The sequence below is a fragment of the Astyanax mexicanus genome, chromosome 21, assembly GCF_023375975.1.
Source record: "Astyanax mexicanus isolate ESR-SI-001 chromosome 21, AstMex3_surface, whole genome shotgun sequence".
Taxonomy (NCBI): Eukaryota; Metazoa; Chordata; class Actinopteri; order Characiformes; family Acestrorhamphidae; genus Astyanax; species Astyanax mexicanus.
The window spans coordinates 18308713-18328678 of record NC_064428.1 but is presented as its reverse complement, the minus strand read 5'-3'; the positions used below and the strand labels follow the sequence as shown (position 1 = coordinate 18328678).

At 38.9% G+C, this 19966-nt stretch overlaps 1 protein-coding gene across 3 annotated transcripts in view; it reads left to right on the top strand.

Annotated features, from left to right (window-relative positions):
* The window catches only part of pard3ba (par-3 family cell polarity regulator beta a), a 256267-nt gene that overhangs the window by 111734 nt on the left and 124567 nt on the right, over window positions 1–19966 (top strand). For all 3 annotated transcript variants that reach the window (XM_049469675.1, XM_049469674.1, XM_049469676.1), the window contains 2 exons: window positions 10715–10900; window positions 16139–16312. In XM_049469675.1, the coding sequence (XP_049325632.1) occupies window positions 10715–10900; window positions 16139–16312 (360 nt within the window). The remainder of the gene's footprint in view (window positions 1–10714; window positions 10901–16138; window positions 16313–19966) is intronic.

The window sequence follows — 19966 nt, the reverse complement described above, 5'->3', positions numbered from 1 at the left end:
ATCTCAGCCCAGCCATTTCCTTTCCACTAGAAACGTTTCAGCTCTGCTTGGCATGAAGTTAATGGTTTACCAATGGCCATTAGCAACAGGAGCATCCTTTGTCTATCGAAATGATGGTTCAGCCAGGAACCTAATTTAAACTTTAACTCCAAATGTAGTCTATTAACCCTATAAGTTTAGTATCTGAAGGGGTTTTTCTTTTAGGAAGATAGTATAGTAACAAATAACAAACAATAAGCCTTATTATTTTTATCACTCAACATTGAAGGCATCTGTTCTGGTAAAAAAAAAAAAAAGGATTATTTGGGCACTAATACACTAAAACACCAGTAGTAGAATAAATACAAATAATCGTCATACAAAATAAGTAGCTGTAAAACATTACTGTGTTTCAGTTCATTACATTTTTAAAAGATCTCCATCTGCTAAAATGCACTTTTTCTTGTTCTTTGTGAAGAACTGACTATAGGCCTCTCTGAGTTGTATATGCATGCTGCACATTAGGGGTGGGCGATATGGCCCTAAAATAATATCACGATATTTCATGGTACTACCCTGGTGTGATAATTAGGGGTAGATGATATAGCACGATATTTCAGGGTATAATATCGTTTACGATATTCAAAAATGTTGGCGTTATTATCGCATTCGATATGATAGGGCACACCCCTACTGCACATGAAACTCTTCCTCAAACGTACTCAGAAAAAGGAGTTAATCAGGAAAAGCTCAAAAATACTCAAAAAGCACTGTGAGTTCATGGCCTCGCCCACCTTGGCTTGGGACCACCCACAGACAGAGCTGAGGCTAAACCCAGGCTGCAGCAGATCAGAGTGTTCAAGATAGCATTAGCTATCTTGTGTAAGTAACTATAGGTTTAAATTGGATCTCCGGTTGATTCTGTGGTTGATGTTTTACCAACACCTTAAAATATACTCTAAGGAAGGTGAGAGCTATGTGGTCTTCCGAGACCACTAATTCAGTGAACTAAAGCAGGGCTATAAAGAAACACCAGAGCAAAAAAAACGTCTCACATGGCATCAATTTATACTAGAAACAACAACTAGACATTTTATAATCAATGAAAAAAAAACCCTTTACGTTTAATTTCAAGAATAGAGTTATTTCTGGAATGATCATCTCAGTCCTCAGACCTGAATATTATTGAAAATCTGTGGTGGGATTTAAAGCGGGCTGTTTATGATCAGAAACCATCAAACCTGACTGAACTGGGGATGTTTTGTAAAGAAGAATTTAAAAGAAGAGTTTAGAGGCTTTTATTTCTGCAAAAGGAGGATCTTCTAAAATGTTATCATTTTTTCTGTTGGGGAGCCCAAATGTATGCACCTGCCTAATTTAGTTTAAAGAATTATTGAACACTTTCTGTAAATCCTATTAACTTCATTCCCTTCTCGAATATCACTGTGTTCATCTCCTATATGATATATTTAACTGAAATTGCTGATTTGAACAACCAATGATTTATGAAATAAGATAATGAAAAAGATCAGTGGTGCCCAAACCTTTTTTATACCACTGTATCATGTACATGGTACAGGTGCCATTGGAACCAGATCACCAATACAACTACAAACTATATATTTAAGTGTAAAAATTGAAATCATGGCTGCGTAAAACATTTCATACTAAATCCACCAAACACATCTGACAGATCGACTATATCTGGGGTGAGAGCATCCTGCAAAACAGCAGATACTGTTGGAAGGAAGCACCCATCCTGAGTCTTTTTCGGACTGAAATGGAAGCCAGTGGCTGGGTTAGAATGAGGTTTGTGGGTTATACAGGCTTGCTGACAGAGTTAGAGCTTTGTTTGTGTGCTCCAGACTCTCTGGGGGCATGGGGATGATGTGTTAATGACTGGATATCCTGCCGATCGTGCTGTCTCTCACTTTATCTCTTTCTCTCACTCTCTCTTGTTCTCTGTATCTCGGTCTCTCACACACATACACTCTCAACACTCACATTAATAGATCTGGAAGATGCTGACTGGCTTAGCGGTTTCTTCACGCCTAAGAGACTTATCTGTTACTCATGTCTTTGTAAGCAGTTCAGGCGTGGATATGCCCCAGACATTTCAAATATTTATAGATTTTTCCATCGCCTTGATTTGATATGAATTTAGCATCGTTAATCACAAATAATAACTCTGCCCTAAGTAGGTGCTGGAGCTGTGGGTGAAAATGAGCTAATATGACAAACTAGAAAAGAGGGCCAAGAAAATTCTGCAGGAAAATAGAGGAATATGCTTTACGTTCTCCTTGATTATTTAGAAAAAAAAATTGGTCTGGGTGATATAGAGTATACTCTATAGCAGGGATCAGCAATTAAGTTTGGCCGTGGGTCAGACATTTTCCAAGCCATTACGTAGCGAGCCACAAGAAAAAAAAAAACAGTTTTGGAAAATGAAGTGTAATAGGATGGAGTGCTACAGACTAGTAGCTCTCCAGCCCAGTGGGTTGTTGAACCCAATTGCAGAACAGTTGATCTCAAAGCAGGTAAACCCAAGAAGAAAGGAAAACAGTAAAAAATATACATACCGATCCTCGCGCGGGATTGTACCCGTGTCGTCAGGGTCGCGGTCCAATACACTACTGCTGCCCCGGCTAGTGAAATAGGACACGGCCGAGGAAAAAAAAAGGCCTTATAAGGCGATAGGGAGCCAGAGAACGGGTGGAAAAAAGAGAATGGACGGAAACTAAAGTCAACAAGTTAACAGCTGTGCTAACAGCTTGTCTCCTAATGTGTTTGAGTTGGTATACAGTGAATAGCTGTATTGGACTAATGTTCTAATCCATATTATGGCAAGAACTACTCAACTAATTAAAGAAAAGAATATTATAAGAAATGAAGGTCAGTCAATTTGAAAAAGTTCAAGAACTTTGGAAATATCCCCATGTGCAGTTGTAAAGACCATCAAAAAGGTTATGATGAAACTGGCACTTATCAGGACCATCTCAGGAGAGAGGAAGAGCAAAAGTTCATCAGAAACTGCAAGTTAACAGGACCCAGGATAAGAGCACCTAAATGCTTCACAGAGTAGAATATATATATTCACTTATTTACTCACATTTTGCATTCAAGATTTGTTGTTTATTTGCATTGTGCATTGTATATATTCAACGTCGTGGATACAATGGTGAGTCCTTGTGGACACTAGGTCCTCTGTGAGTGTAGAAGGTGAAGAGGTCAGCTTGCACATGGCCCAGAGGTGGCACACCCTCTAGTCCCGAACGCCCCACAGGAAAGCAGCTTATGGCATGTGGCTGTTTGGCAGCCTCAGTGTCCTTGAGCCTTCGGTCACTATGTCAAAAACACGAAAAGAGCCTCTCTGAGGATGTGTTCTGATTTTTCCTGAACCATTTCAGAATAGCCATGGTCACGAGTCTTATCTGTTGTTGTCTTCAAGGATATGTTAAATTTAGCTTTTGCAGTATTTGCTAATATATTCATGCTGAATGCCTTGATTTCTGGAAAGGTCACTGGTGCTATTAGTTTGGTATTAAGAGCCTTACATAAAGGCTGTACAAATGCATTGTGTACCAGATGTTGTTTGGTTGGTGGACCATTTTCAACACTCTAGGTCAAGTGTGAAGTGCTGGTACAAAGAGATTTCTGCTGTGCAACCAGCCAATAATCTAACAGAATGAGATGTTACCTAATGCTATATAGAACTTCATGCTGTGTTGTTCGTTTTTTTTTTTTTTTTTTTTTTTTTACGTATTTAGAGATAGAATATGTGTATAAAACCAAGCATCTAGGGAAATGTTAGTGAAAGAATGGGTTGCTCTCCATAACTCAATCAATTCCAGCATGGTATCAGGATAGGTTGCAGCACCTATGCAACAGTCCATTTTCCCACTACTACATATTCCACAGTCAACTGTCAGTGGTAATATAACAAAGTGGGAGACCCAAGTACCGTTCTCCTTGCAACTGCCAAACCCAGACTCGTCCATTGGATTCCCAGTTGGAGAACCACGATTCATCACTCCAGAGAACATGTCTCCACTGTTCTAGAGTCCAGGGGTGGTCCAAATATTTTGATTTCCACTTGCACATATTGTAACCCATTCCATGAAACTCTTTACTCACTGTTTTAGCACTGATCTGAAGTCCACAAAGTTTTGAAACTCTGCAGAAAGTTGGCGACAGTTGACTGTGGAATATTTAGTAGTGAATAAAAGTCACGACCGTTGCATAGGTGCTGCAACCTACCTTACTATGTCTCACCTAATGGAACCAAGCATGGCCTAAAGATTACTAAAACTGGAAAATAAACTTTTGTCCTTTTTGTTCACTCTAGATGTCAGTGACTTTTTTCTTCTGTCTTGTTCTGTCTCTATCTCTCACACAAATACCCTTTATTCAATGAATTTCCTGCTTCTGTTTCTTTTCTTTTCCCTTCTTCAGGCTTCTCTTCTCTTTGTACCTTTTTTGCCTTCCTACTTTTAGACATTACTAAAGAAATGTCCAGTTTTATTAATCTTTAGGCCATGCTTGGTTCCATTAGGTAAGATATAATAAGGTAGTATGCAGCACCTATGCAACAGTCATGATGTTTCCTCACTATTAAATATTCCACAGTCAACTGTCCGATGGTCAAATCTGGATTTTGGCAGTTGCCAGAGGAAGGGTACTTGTCTGACTGCATTGTGCAAAAATTAAAGTTTGGTTGAGGGGGGATTATGGTACGGGGTGGTTTTCAATAGCTGGGATCAGACCTTAGTTCCAGTGAAAGGAACTCTTAATGCTCCAGCGTACAAAGAGATTTTAGACAATTTTATGCTCCCAACTTTGCGGGAACAGTCTGAGAAAGGCCACTTCCTGTTCCAACATGACTTTGTACCAGTATATAGTATATTCAGATATATTGAATCGTAATCATGTAATCTTTAAGCCATGCTTGGTTCCATTAGATAAGACAGATTAAGATTGGATGCAGCACCTATGCAACAGTCGTGACGTTTCCTCACTATTCCACAGTCAACTATCAGTGCTAATATGACAAAGTTGGGAGACCCTGTAAAATAACAGTGGGGTCAGTGGATGGATAGGCGAATAGTGTGCAGAGGTCGGCAACTTTCTGCAGAGTCTCAAAAGTTTATGTGGACTTCAGATTAGTGCTTCAGATTAGTTTAATGGAATGGGTTACAATACGTTGGACGCAAAAGTGTAAAATCACGCCACCACTGGCTTCTAGATGAGTGGAGACATGATCTCTGGAGTGATAAATCATGGTTCTCCATCTGGCAATCCAGTGGAGTCTGGGTTTGGCAGTTGCCAGGAAAACAGTACTTTTCTGACTGCATTGTGCCAAATGTAAAGTTTGACGGAGGGGGGATTATGGTACAGGGGTGTTTTTTAATAGCTGGGCTCGGCTGCTTAGTTCAAGTAAAATAAGTTCTTAATACTACAGCATACCAACAGATTTTGGACAATTTCATGAATCCAACTTTGTGGGAACAGTTTGAGCATGGCCACTTCCTGTTCCAACATGACTTTGTACCAGTATATAGTATATTCAGATATATTGAATTGCACTAAACAGCCCTTGTGCTTATACCCATATCTCTCTACCAATTGTGTAGAATGTGGGTTCCTTGCATTCAGAACCTTGTCAAATAGACTAGTCAAATAACGTGACATCTTGTACAGCTTATACTAATTCTCTTGCTGGTTTCAACAATTTGGGACATCCAGTTTCAAGCATTCATGTGAAAATGGCAGTTTGCTGACCTGTAGATATCTTTTCTTGTGTGAATTCTGCTGGAAGTGTTGATGGGACCACCAGAGTTGTCCCTCAGTGTTTAGAGCAACAAAACACCAAGTCAGTTTGGAATTCTCAGTGGCACCAAAAGCTAGGTCCTGCTCGCCAACAGTTCCTCTGTTGTGTGCGGTTGTGAGTAATACAGTTTGTTGGACTGGGTGCCTTAGGGCATTGCTGGCCTTCTCTTGTCCATTTTGTTCCCTCTAGATCTCAGTGGGATAAAGGACAGTTTGCTTTGGATTGAATGAAAACACTTTGCTTCTTTCTTCTGTCTTGTTCTGTCTCTGTCTCTCACACAAATACGCTTTATTCTATGAGTTTCCTGCTCCTGTTTTTTCTCTTTTGTTCTCTTTTCTTCTTTTCTCTTCTCTTCTTTGTTTCTCTTTTCCTTCCTTCTTTTAGACATTACTAAAGTAATGTAGATTCATTATTTTCCAGTTTCCCAGTTTCCTAAATCTGTATGCCATGCTTGGTTCCAGTAGGTAAGACATAAACATGTATAGAGCTGTTATACTTTCAAGACTAAAGTCAACTGTTGCTGTAGTAGGTTAAACCAAGAAGCTACTAAGTAAATCGATCTCTAGTGGCAAAGAACTTCCAGTCTTAACAGTCGCAAGCCCATAATCTATAGTGCATATTAACTACTTGTTTTAGTTCCGAAGAGCAACTGATTTTAATGCCAAGAAATGCTCATAATCAATGACATGGAAGTACTAGTGATTTTTTGACAATCATTATTTTTCAGTGCCAAGAAACATGACAATAAGCACTGATTTTTTGCCAGGGGACTAGTGATGATTAGTGCCAAGATACTACCAATCTTTAATTCCAATAGTCTTTCGATCTCTAGTGGCATGCGACTATGGAATTATTGTGACAGATTTCCTGATCAGTGTGATTTCCTGATGAATGTCAAAGGTATTACTAATTATAAGTGCAAGGGGACTACTTATCATTAATTTCAAATAATTACTGGTCATCAGTTGCAAGGGATTACTGGTCAATAATGACAAAAGTTTTCTAACTTTTAGGGCAAATGGTCCAATAATTTTTTTGTCAATGATCTACCAATATTTAGTGCAAGGTCATTAGTGTGAAAGAACTACTGATCTTTAGTGCTGAGAAACAACTGGTGTTCATTGAAAAAATACTACTCATACTTGGTGCCATGAAGCTGCTGATCACTAGTGCCAATAAACTACCGATTCTTAGTACAAAGGAGTTGCTCATCATTAGTGGCAAAGAATATTTTGGTCACTAGTGCCAAGAGATTACTTATCATTAGTTATAAGGGACTACTTAGTATTCGTGGCAAGGTACTATGCATCTTCAGAGTCAAAAGGACTCTAATCTTTAATGGCACAAGGCTACTGATAGCACCTGACCTTTAAGTTCAAGAGACAATTGATGTAATGACAAGTAATTTGTGATCATTAGGTCCAGATTTGCTGCTAAACAGCTGTTGACTGTTGGTCCTAAGAAGATGCTGTTCTTTAGAGCCAAGGAACTCTCGAACTTTGGTGCCTAAAAGACCTTCCTGACCATTGGTGCCAAGGTAGTACTAATCATTAGTGCTGGGGAACTGCCAATCTTTAATGCAAAAAGGTGTCTAAAGATTAGTGCAAATAACCTTTAGGCTACTTAGCTTGTCTACCAAGGAACTTTTGATTTAAATACCAAGAAAACATAAGTAGTAATAAGTCTTTAGCGCCAATAAACTATTGATTAAACTATAATTCTAAGTTACTATGCCACCCTTTAAGTAGTCTTTGTAAGAACTTTGCATAGTTTCTGAGCATTCATATTTAAAGGTCTCATTCCATCATTTTTCATTCATTTTAAAATGTCTAGTTGTGGTGTCTAGTATGAATGAATGCTACGTGAGCCGTTTTTTATGAAAGGAAAGTGCTCTGGTGTTTTTATTTAGCTCTGCTTTAGATCACTGAATTAGAGATCTCTGAAGAAAGACAGGATTTCGTGTCTTGCTTATGAATATTCATACGTGCAAATATATCGCCTCTGATTGGCTAACAGCACTGAAGCAGAGAACGCCTACCTGCCTTCCCCTCACAGTCAATTTTACAGCTCTAAAACTCAAAGGACAAAATATTTTCAGAGATACAGCCTTAGTTATAAAGATACAGCACTGACGTGGGTTGACGTAGACACCTAACCTCTCTCTGTCTCTATCAACTCGTATTTCTGAGGATTTTCTTTTACTAGTTGCTGCAGACAAAGTAGGCTGAGAAACAGTTTCATATGCAGCGTGCATATACAACTCAGACAGACTTATAGTATTTCACAAAGAACAAGAAAAAATGTTTTTTTTAGAGGTAGGAGACCTTTAAAAGGTGATCATATCTGATCAGTTTTTTGCTCCCTGATGCGTAGTCATTTTTTTGCATCTCCATTGTCCTCAAATCATCCTGTCCTGATCAAATTGAGCACAGGATGTGCTCCATTTGGGCCAGGACTTTGTTCTGGAGGGCTGTGGAAGCATTTAGAAGCAGATGCTCACGCGTTCAACATAGCGATTTACTTGTTATTTGACTTTTTTTGTGTGTTTCTCTCCTGTGGGAGCTCTTAGGGAGGCAGCACTCCCCCGCTGTCTTTAGGTCTTCTGCTAAAGTCCGGCTGTCCAACTCCTCACACACACTGACAGTTAATCCGTTCCCTGTGCTCGGCTCTGGATTTGACACTTGTCAAGATAAGAGAAAGAGTTTGGCAGCAAGAATGATAAACTTTAAAGAGTGTGATGTTCCTGGGGGATTTCGCAGGCCTCACATTCATGGTCGCTCTTTCAAGAGAGGAAGAAATGTGGGTTTTTTTTCCTGTCTTAAGTGTAGGACTCGCTTGGAAAAAGTAAGAAATTGCTCTTTGTGTGGTATGAAAAGCTCGGCATAGGGATGTTTCTTTTAAAAACGAAAGATGTAAGTGGTAGCGGTAAATGTTAGCGGTAGGTGACCACCACAGTGGCAATTAATTCTAGTACCTTTCCTGCTGTACTTTTTTGTGCGTCTTTTTTTTTTTATTTTTTTAGCCGCAATTCGAAGATAGGGATCAAAGCGCTTTTATATTCAGATTTTCTGGGTTTTAATTCTCCTCACTCTCTCTTTCATTTGCTCTGTACTTTTGTCCCATTTCTGAAGGAAATGCATCAACAAAATGGAGCGCTCTCATTAATGGGCAGTTTCCCTGGCTACAAAGCGCTCTTGACTGGCCGCCGTTCCCCATTTCATAACCGGCATTTTACTTCTTCTCTTTCATCTCCTCTGTCTTGCTGTCAATTTTTTTTTCTTTTTTTTTTAACCCCCTCCCCCTTTTTCATTTTCTGAACAAAATCTCTCGCTTATGGACGGCGGGTCATTTTGCTCACATCTATAGAGCTGATGGAGAGACGAAAGAGGTATTCAAACTTAAAAAAAAAAGAAAAGATGAAAAAAGAGATGGATAGAATAAAGGGATGGGTTATTAGTCTCAAACACTCCCACCCAACCAAACTCCAACCCCCCCTCCCATCCCAACCTGCTTCCTAAATGAGGCCCTTAAAAAGGTTATTATGTTTCCTTTTGAAATGGCACGCTCTCATGATCTCGCACTTCCTTTCATGTTCCAATGGAGCCAACCATCCCCCCTTTTGCCCTTTTCCCTTTCTCTCTCTCTCTCTTTCTTTCTCTCTCTCTTTCTCTCTCACCCTCTCGACTCTCACTCTCGCTTCATACATTAATCCCCTTTCCCCTGTCCACACTTTGTCCTTTCACTCTGCTTTCCAGCCTTTTACCTGCAGCTCCCTTTTTCGTTTTGCCCCTATTGTCCGCATGCTCCACCATTATTCCTGCCTTTAGTGGATCGAGACTTTTCTACCATCCTTTACTTCTTGTTCCATTTATCTCCCTCCTCTTCATCTTACTCAATTTAGCTTAAATCAAAGTCAAAGTTTTCTGATTTTGCTATTTATAGGTTTATGTTTGAGTAAAATGAACATTATTTTGTTCTATAAACTACAGACAACATTTCTCCCAAATTCCAAATAAAAATATTGTCATTTAGAGCTTTTATTTACAGAAAATTAAAAATGACTGAAATGAAAAAAAAAAGATGCAGAGCTTTCAGACCTTAAATACAAACAAGTTCATATTCGTAAAGTTTTATAGAGTTTAGAAATCAATATTTGGTAGAATAACCCTGGTTTTTAATCACAGTTTTCATGCATCTTGGCATGTTCTCCTCCACCAGTCTCCACCCATTGCTTTTGGATAACTTTATGCCACTTCTGGTGCAAAAATTCCAGAGCTTTTCAATTTGGTAAAATCAAAGAAACTTCATGATTTTTAGTTTTTTTAGTATAATTTTTAGTAGTCTCTTATTTTTTTTTACAGTGCTGTATAAACCAAATGTGTGGATTTGGCATGACAAACAACTGTGTGCATATCAATTTTATTCCAGACACAGCTAGAATTGTGCAGTATTCCATTGTTTGTGGACACCCCTTCTAACTTTTAAGTTACAGTTACGCTTTGCTGACATTAATTTGCAAATTAACCTATGCACTCATAGCCTGTCTACTTTTGTAGAGAAATATTACCAATAGATAGATAGATCCAATAGATATCTTAATCAACAGGCAGAAGGGCTCCTTATAACCACAGGGTAATGTAAAGCTCACACAGATAATTCAGTCTGTCATCAAACTCAGCAAGTAATCCAGCTTGGAAAAACACTTGCATTGTTTAGCATTGTGCACCAACTCAATGAGGCTGTTAGCATTTTTAGCTAAAACAGAGGCCGGCTGCTGTACCTGTATCCTATCCTTATTTCTAATTAAAACCTCAATTTAATGGCTCAGCTTGAATTTGTGGTCTTCAAACAACAAAATGCATCACTGTAAAGGCATATGACGCATCAACATGTTTGTTTCTCTCACAGAAAGGCGAGCCGTCTGCACCGCCGCCGTCCGAGGATGGCAGAGAGCAGCTGATGTTTGAGGTTCCTCTGAGCGACTCGGGCTCCGCCGGCCTGGGGCTCAGCCTGAAGGGCAACAAGTCAAGAGAGACAGGAGAGGACCTGGGCATCTTCATCAAATCGGTCATTCATGGCGGTGCTGCTTTCAAGGTAATTGAGTGAAATGTACAGCTTATGTATTTGTTTATTTATTTTACAGCTGGTGTCTGTACGTTTTGGGATTTAGGGTCCTCTCTGGTGAGAATGGGTAATTGCACTGAGCATGCGAAAGACAGAAACTTCACTCCTTCCTTTTTTTTTTGTTTGAATAAAAGAGCTACTGATGTCTGAGTTTCCCCTTCTGAAGTCTCCATTGCTCCACCAGCCGCTTGTGTTCAGTAAAACTGAGCCGGATCCTCTTTTAGAGGCTGTACATGTGATGTAAGTACGTAAAGACGCGTGACGTGGCCAGAAGAAGAACTCTTGTGAAAAGTGACCCGACACCCCAGTTTTAAGAATGAATATGTTAGGCTTAGCAGGGATGGTGGTTCCAGCACACTGTTACCATTAAACACAATATTTTATCCATTCTCCACTCAGAAATGCAGTTGCCGACAGATTCAGTCGCCGACATTTTTTTGTTGTTGATTGATGACAAAAAAAAAACTGCTCGGAAGCAAATTGGAAATCATGATTTTTTTTTCTTAAAATAGCAAGAAAAAAAAAACATTTATGTAATGTAACAGCAAAATCAGTAAAGACACCAGTATTCCTGTTATGAGCTGATTGGTTAGTGAGCTAGAGCAAGAGCATTGAGTAGGAAAAGGCTTATATGCGGAGTTTAAAACAGACATCATTTTAACAAATTATGTCTGTGGTTCTTAACCATTTGAATACATATAATACATATAATACAAATACATATTTTTGGTTTATTGGTGCGTATTTGGATGCGTTTATATTTGTGCCTGTGTGAAACCAAACCAAACCAAACCAAACCAGAGAAATAAACAAACCCATCAACTGATCCAGACCATAGAAACGAATACAGGTTTAAAAACGCCCTCAAAGTCTCCTTTTTCTTATGAAGCTTGAATCGTATTGTCTCCTCAGAGCAGCATAACAGAGCAGAGCAGGTCAAGTGGCTGGCTGTAGATAAGGGCAGTCCCACTGTCTCCTATCAGCTGGCTAATCTAGTGCGGGCTAGCAGGTGCAGCAGTGCTGCCGGCCCTATCAGCCCTGCGGTAAAGAGCGAAGCGCAGGCCTCATCGCCACTCCACGCTGAGAGAGCACAAGGGAAACACCTTTTCAAAAGCTCAGCTTTTCATCCAGCCTTCCCTCTTTCAGCCTTATCACCTTCTCTTTCATTCACTTGTGTTGGTCTCTCACCTGAAAATAGAGAGTGAGAGAGTGAGAGAGTGAGAGAGTGAGAGAGTGAGAGAGTGAGAGAGTGAGAGAGAGAGAGAGAGATAGAGTTGAGTCTTAGGACTTAGCAGACCTTAAAAAACCCTTTATCTTGAACGTATGGTTTCATATTGAAAACTGGTGGTTTCAATATTCTTTAAATAATCACGATTAATTGTGTAAATTAAAGCAATGAAACAGTAAAGTAGACTGAAACCATTTGGGTTTGAAATGTAAAAGATAAATATGATACAAAATATCAATAAAAGATCAACCTTATAACCAGTGCAATCGTTTGAAATGTCCTAAAGAAGAAAGTCATCACTGGTGTACTAGGTGTACTAATTAACAGCTGTGGAATAGCTAGACAAAGGGGGAAAAAACAATAATATTAAAGTGTAACATTAATAAATCATATTCAATTTTGAATGAAAGTCAAAGGAAAGAGCCAGCCACCATCTACCCTGAGAAAGACTAAGACCCAATCTCATTTCACCCCTCGGCCTTACCACTTACTTTGTAGATGCACACCTTGGGGTATGGTGTCTTGATTCTTGTTAGCCTACATGGCCCTACATGGCACACTCAAAACAGGGGGCTATAAGAATTGCTGGCAAGATGGCTACCAAAGCTACAAAAGAAACCCACAAATATTTTTTTGTTTCCTTGTTAAAGCAGCAGTCCGTATTATTTAGTTTCTAAACTGAAAGCAGAAGCATTTCTGAGCTAAAACATTGTGTTTAATGTTACCAGTGTGCTGGAATGACCATCATTCCTGCTAAACCTAATATATTCATTATAAAAATGTGGGTGTCGTGTCTTCTGCCAACATCACACGTCTTTTCGTACTTATGTCACGTTTACAGCCTTTAAAAGAGCATCCGGCTCAGTTTTACTGAATGTGAGCGGCTGGTGGAGCAATGGAGACTTCAGAAGAGGAAACTCAGAGCTCAGTATCTCATTCACTCATAGTAAAACCAAAGAAACAAAGGAGTAAAATTTCTGACTGAGCGCTCTCTCTCTCTGACTGAACATAACCTGGAATCGGACGCAAAGACGACCGCATCACACCCACCCAGTTTCACATGATTTTTCCGCATGTTTGGTGCAATAACCCATTCTCACTAGAAAGGTCCCTAAATCCCCTAAAACTCAAAACTTACGGACATCAGATTTAAAAATTAGGATTATAGTTTGTTGTGTAGTTACATTGTTTTTGTACATTTTCTTCATAGCAGGCATAAGAAAATTGCTAGTAGTTCATCTCAGTAGCTAGCTAGCTAACTAGCTAACTGTCCCATTCCACCTTAAATTGTGCTACAGATGACAAATGATTTGAGTATGTAAGGTGAAACGGAGGTCTCTTTCACAGAGAAAATAAGGAATGGACATAATCTGTATAAAGGGAGGATTTCACTCCTTTCCTCTTGCAACTCTGTTCTAAGGGGATGGGTTACACTAGAAAACAAGGGGTAGGGGTATATAAAATCTATATATATTACTGGGCACAAATTAATTCGGAAAATATAAAGATGTCTTTTTGAATGACGCCACCTTTGTTGAGATTCTTTAGAACTTAAAAACTAGCTTCTTTTTAGAACTAAAAGTGGTTCTTTTATAGCATCACTAGAAAAACCCTTTATAGTAGTGAATAGGATATGCAGGTGTTGCGTGAACCACGTTTGCAGATGTATTTAGCGTGTATGGGATTGCCCTCCTCTGCCGCCCGTCATGACTGATTACCATGTAAAAGAACACAACGCATCACAGCCTCATTAATGCTAATTAAAGCTTTAAAAGCCACATTGATTAAGCTGAAGCACCAAAGGGAGGCGGAGCCACCCTCTAGAGACGGCTACATCATCTTACCAGGAGACACGCTCTCGTAGGCGTGCTGTCTGTGTGTGTGTGTGTTTAAGTAAATGGGTCCCTCTTTAGCCCACCCCCGTCCCCCCACCGTTAAAGTCCCCATTTAAGCAGGTCAGTATCACAGCGGTCATTGGTTAATGACCCAGCCTAAAGGTCACCCATGTCCAGAGTCTCTCAGGCAGCGAGGAGTCTTGGAGGTGGAGCTGGGGCTGCTTTTAGCTGCTAATCTCTTTTGTGCAGCTCCGTTTAGAGGACTGCAGCTGTGGGCTGTAATCCAATTCACTGTGTTGCTCTCCTTTCACACGGGAGCGTGTGGTCCAACATCAGTCTGAATACAGAGTGTGAATGTGATGAGCCTTTAAAACGCCGTGTTTGTTTACAGTGGCTTCTAATGTTTTTTAGGTATGAATACTCACTGATCGCTGATTTTATGTTTAATTGGGGACTTATTTTAAGGTTATATAGAGTTTTACAGGTATAAACAATCACTTATCACTGATTTTATGTTTAATTGGGGACTTATTTTAAGGTTATATAGAGTTTTACAGGTATAAACAATCACTTATCACTGATTTTATGTTTAATTGGGGACTTATTTTAAGGTTATATAGAGTTTTACAGGTATAAACAATCACTGAGCACTGACGTTATGTTTAATTGGGGACTTATTTTAAGGTTATATAGAGTTTTACAGGTATAAACAATCACTGATCACTGATGTTATGTTTAATTGGGGACTTATTTTAAGGTTATATAGAGTTTTACAGGTATAAACAATCACTGATCACTGACGTTATGTTTAATTGGGGACTTATTTTAAGGTTATATAGAGTTTTACAGGTATAAACAATCACTGATCACTGACTTTATGTTTAATTGGGGACTTATTTTAAGGTTATATAGAGTTTTACAGGTATAAACAATCACTGATCACTGACTTTATGTTTAATCGGAGACTTATTGTAATGTTATATAGAGGGCAAATCATTTTATTTCTCATGTAGACTGAAACTATTTGAGTTTGACATTAAAAGATGAATATGATACAAAAGATCAATAAAAGATCAACCTTATAACCAGTGCAACCGTTTGCAATGTCCTAAAGAAGAAAGTCGTCACTGGTGTACTAATTAACAGCTGACAGATTTTACAGGTATAAACACTCACTGATCACTGACTTGATGTTTAATTGGGGACTTTTTCTAGGGTTATACAGAGTTTTACAGGTATAAACACTCACTGACCACTGACTTTATGTTTAATTTGGGGACTTATTTTAATATTATGTTATATATACAGTGCTGTGAAAGTATTTACCCTATACATATATTTTTTTGTTTTTGCTTCTTTATTATACTTATTTTTTCAGAGTAGCAAACACATTTTAATATCAGATAAATATAAAATAAAACCTAAGCAAATATAAAAAGCAGTTTTCAAATAATAATTTCAAGGGAAACCTGGCCCTATGTGAAAACATATTTGCCCCCTGATCCTTAGAAGTAGTTTGCAATCAACCAATTGTGACTGGCAGTGAGTCTGTGGAGGAGTTTTGGCCCATTCCTCTTTGCAGAATTGGTTTAATGCAGACACATTGGAAGATTTTTGAGCATGAATGGTGTGTTTAAAATCATGCCACAGCATCTCAATCAGACTTTGACTAGCCCACTCAGAGGTGGACTTTTTGTGCTTTGGGTCATTGTCCTGCTGCAGAACCCAAGTATGGCTGAGCTTACACAGTTGGCTGGATATTCTCCTTCAGGATTTTCTGTTGGAGAGCGGTATTTCTGATTCCATCTATCCATTGTTGGCCAATCTCTTTCATATCATTGAATCATAAACACTGACCTTAACTGAGACAAATGAGAGCTGCAGTTTTTTAGATGTTTAGTTGTTCTGGGTTCTTTTGTGACCTCCTGGATGACTTGTCCATTCCTTTTGGAGTATTTTCAGTTGGCTTGTCACTCCTAGGAAGGTTCACCAGTTCACCAGTTGTTATATAGGGTTATTTAAGGGTATACACTCTCACTGACTGTTTATTTGCAGCTATTTTAATGTTATCTAGAGTTTTACAGATAATAAACTCATCATTAATTTTATTCACTTGCAATTTTTTTTTTACTCTACCCTCTCTAGGATGGACGCCTGCGTCCAAACGACCAGCTTCTGGCCGTCAACGGTGAATCCCTCCTTGGCCGCTCCAACCACGATGCCATGGAGACTCTGCGGCGTTCCATGTCCATGGAGGGCAACCTGCGAGGAACCATCCAGCTGGTGGTCCTGCGCTCTCCTGAGCCCCCCCCTGCACAGGTATGCCCGGCCGCAGCGTCCTCTGCCTCCTCTCTGAACTCGTTGCACCGTGCTGTCCCAGTTCTCCGCCGCAGGGCTTCTGAACCTGGGCCCTGGGGGCTCGTCCAACGCTATCACCGCTACGGCCAGTATAGACTCTCTGGTGGTATTTAAATGCTCTTAGCATAGCATGTCTGAACGCCTGCCATATTTAAGAGAAGATGAAGCAAATAAATGCAGTAACCAGCTGATAATAATATTAATAATAATACTAATTCCTAATTCCTTTAAAATGCTTGTTTCTGCTTGTTTTTCTGTTCTAATCGTTTCATTTCTCTGCTGACGTTTTGTAAATATATATATTTTTTAATTCTTTAAGTCTTTATTCATTCATATATTTTTGTAAAAAAAAAAAAAAAAAAACTTGTTTAAACTTTAATGCACTAACTTTCCTTCCTGCATCTATTTCTGTTGGCTTGTTTCTAATAAAAGTTCTAAAATCTGCATGCTCTCCCTCTTTTCTTCTTTTTTTTCTTTTCTTCTGGGATTTTCCTGCTTTTCCTGCTTTGGCTATTTCTGTATGTGGTGCTTTTGGGATTTTATACGGTAGCACGGTGTGAAAAATGGGACTTACATAATTCTTACCTTGTAGCCTTTCTTTGTTTTGTTCTTTTCTAAATAATTTTCCCTTGCTAGTTTTTCTTTTTTTTTAAGGATGTAGGTCAAACGTTCAGTTAATTTCACTGCAGTGATATACATTGAGTTTCTTTTATACGTTATTTATCATAATGCAATTTGCTTGGGGTCCCCAAATGTCTTGAAATGGCCCTGATCAAGTAATTTCAAGCCTCTATATTAAAAGATCCTTAATAAAATTTGATCAATCGCAGGGTCACACTTCTCTTCCTTCCTCTGCATTTTCTGCAAGTGCTGTTGTGTACTAAGTGAGCAAGGAGTGAGAGGCAGAGCCAGCAGAGAGAGCTGGAAAATGGCAGATTACCCACATAAATTAGATGAAATAAAGTGTTTAGCATCACTTATCACTCATAAACATATCAGTTTACTATCTCTTCACAAACTGTCTACGACCTCTTTATGGCTAAAATATTAGTTAGCTGAGCTAACTTAGCTTTAGCATTAAGTTGTTAACTAGCTAGCTACATCTGACTTGAGTAGCACAGGTAAATGGAGGTACGTTTCTAACTAAAAATAAACTTTATGAGTAAAATTTATGATTAGACTGGCACTACTGAGGTGCATTTATGACAAAAATGATACTGCTTTGGTATGTGTATGATTAGAATGGCCCTGCTTAGGTAACTGGCTAACTAAACATGCCACAAGAATAGCACTGCTAAAGTAAAGTTATGATTAGAATGGCCCTGCTTAGGTAGCTACCTAGCTAAATGTATCACTAAAAAAGCACTGCTGAGGTACATGTATTATGCTTTGTTAGTTTGTCTACTGGGATATTAAAAATGTTAAATGTGCAATGAATGTTTTAAAAGCTTTGTAGCTTTGTAATTGCTTTTTGTTTGAAAAGAAATACAAAAATATGTTTAGGCTGCATTATTAATTTAGTGATGAAAAACTTTAAAATTCAGTATTTATTTTTTTGGTTCAGTTTTGGTTTTGTCTAAAAACGTTCATTTTGATGCATCCCTACTGTCTACAGTAAATAGTTTTAGACAGAACATCCAGGACATGAAATTCCCGATTGCCAAAGTGAATGAACCATTGGATGGTCACCTATATTATTCTCTTCGTCAACGGAATCAATACTTAGTTTTCTACACTAGCGTCAACTCCAGTCTCTTTGTTTCAGACATCTCGTCATGTTCATTGGGGGCCACCTTTTGTTAGTGGTCAGGTAAGTTCAGGCATGTTTATGTACCCACATAAACACCTTGATGTACCCTGGAATCCCTTTCCTGTTCCCAGTGTAGTGGTCCCTCACCTTCTTCAATTCCTTTGGTCACTTCAGTCATTTTTCTCAAAGACTCAAAGCTTAATCTGGCACAGTTGGTATTCCTATTTATACCCACCTAATTCAGAGTTGGCTCAGTTGAAAATGGCGTTTTCTTCTGGACACTGGCTGTGGTTCTAAGCCAAATATCAATGTCTGTTCGTTGTATAGACCTGAACAGCGACAAGCAACAAATCGTGTTGAATCGAATTGATGTAGTGAAGCAACATTCTGATCAACTGGCCCAATAAATTCTTCAGAGCAATCGTATACATGAGGGTCCACCTGCTTTCTGACCTTTTGGTTCCATCCAGGATTTCCTTGCTCTTTCAAAGAGAGGCTCTAGGTATAGGAGTACACAGTTTGTACCCAGCAAATTCTGTTTTTTTTTTTTTTTTTAATAAACTCCCTGAGAGTTAAGATCAACTCATTTTGAGTGTATATGCATGACCATCGAATACACTCTATGACAGAGTTAAAGTAACTCTTCTCTGGAAGTTGGCCTTTTAACTCTGTTCAGGATTTAAATCTGAACTGTTTTGGGAGTTAAAATATTTATCCCATCTATAGTAAAATACAGCTCTCAGCTGCTAGAGTTAATTTGACCATAAACTCCTTCATAGTGTTAACAAATAATGCAAAAAATTGTGTTATTAAAGTAATATTCTTAAAAAGCATTGTAATATTTTAAAACCCTGGAACGTTTAGGAGTAAAAATGACAACAAAAAAGCATCATTACTGCTTAAAATAACAATTTCATACTCAACAAGTTTATGCCAGTGTATTTTTCCATTGCATGGCAACTTTAATCCTGCATTGCAGTGCTCAGTACATTTCCAGCACTTTTGTCACACTTTGCAGTGCAGAAGATGGTAACTTGCTCTTATAGCCAACAACACGTCGGCTAGGCAAACAACCATTATATAAAATATCATGAAACACCCCATGGAAGGAGCCCTGGGGGGCAAGACTACACATTTATGCTAAGCTAGGATTAGGGGACACGCCCATTAGAGAGTTCAGTCATGATCCTCAATTCTGAAAAAAAAACTCTACACCGCCAAAGAGTTCCCCTCAACTCAACTTGTCTTTTATCATATTTTTTAGAGTTTCTTAATTTTAAGGCATGGAACAAAGTAGCAGATTGTTGGTGTCTCTGGTGGGTTGGTCACTAGATATTTAGCTTGCTAGATTAGCCTTTATGCCAGAGGTCACTAATAGATGGACCGCGGTCCGGGTCCGGACCCAGACGTTGTCCAATCCGGACCCAAACCGATAAACTACTGAGAAGGATTTAATTCTGACAGTGTGTATGGTTTACATGCTTTGCGACGCAGTAAACTTACAGACCAATCACGTGTGCTGTAAGATCACCAAATGCTCTCCTCTGCCAATCAAATCTGTGCAGATGTGAGAGCGCGGAGCCACACAGGCAAAGCAGGAGGTGAGAAGTCGGAGAATAAAGAGAGAAAAGCTAATACAGATGGTGAGCACCAGAAAAAGAAATTAAAATACTTCCTTTATAAAACATACTAACAGTAATGTAACCGAGCGGAGTTACTTGGAGGAATTAAAGAGAAGCAAACGAGACAATAGTGCAAAATATTCCACTTTACTCCACCTGATCAGAAAAAACTCCCTCACTCGCAGGCGCGTTCTCTCTCTCTACTCCCAAAACAACCCTACCTCAAAACTAAGGCAACCCCTA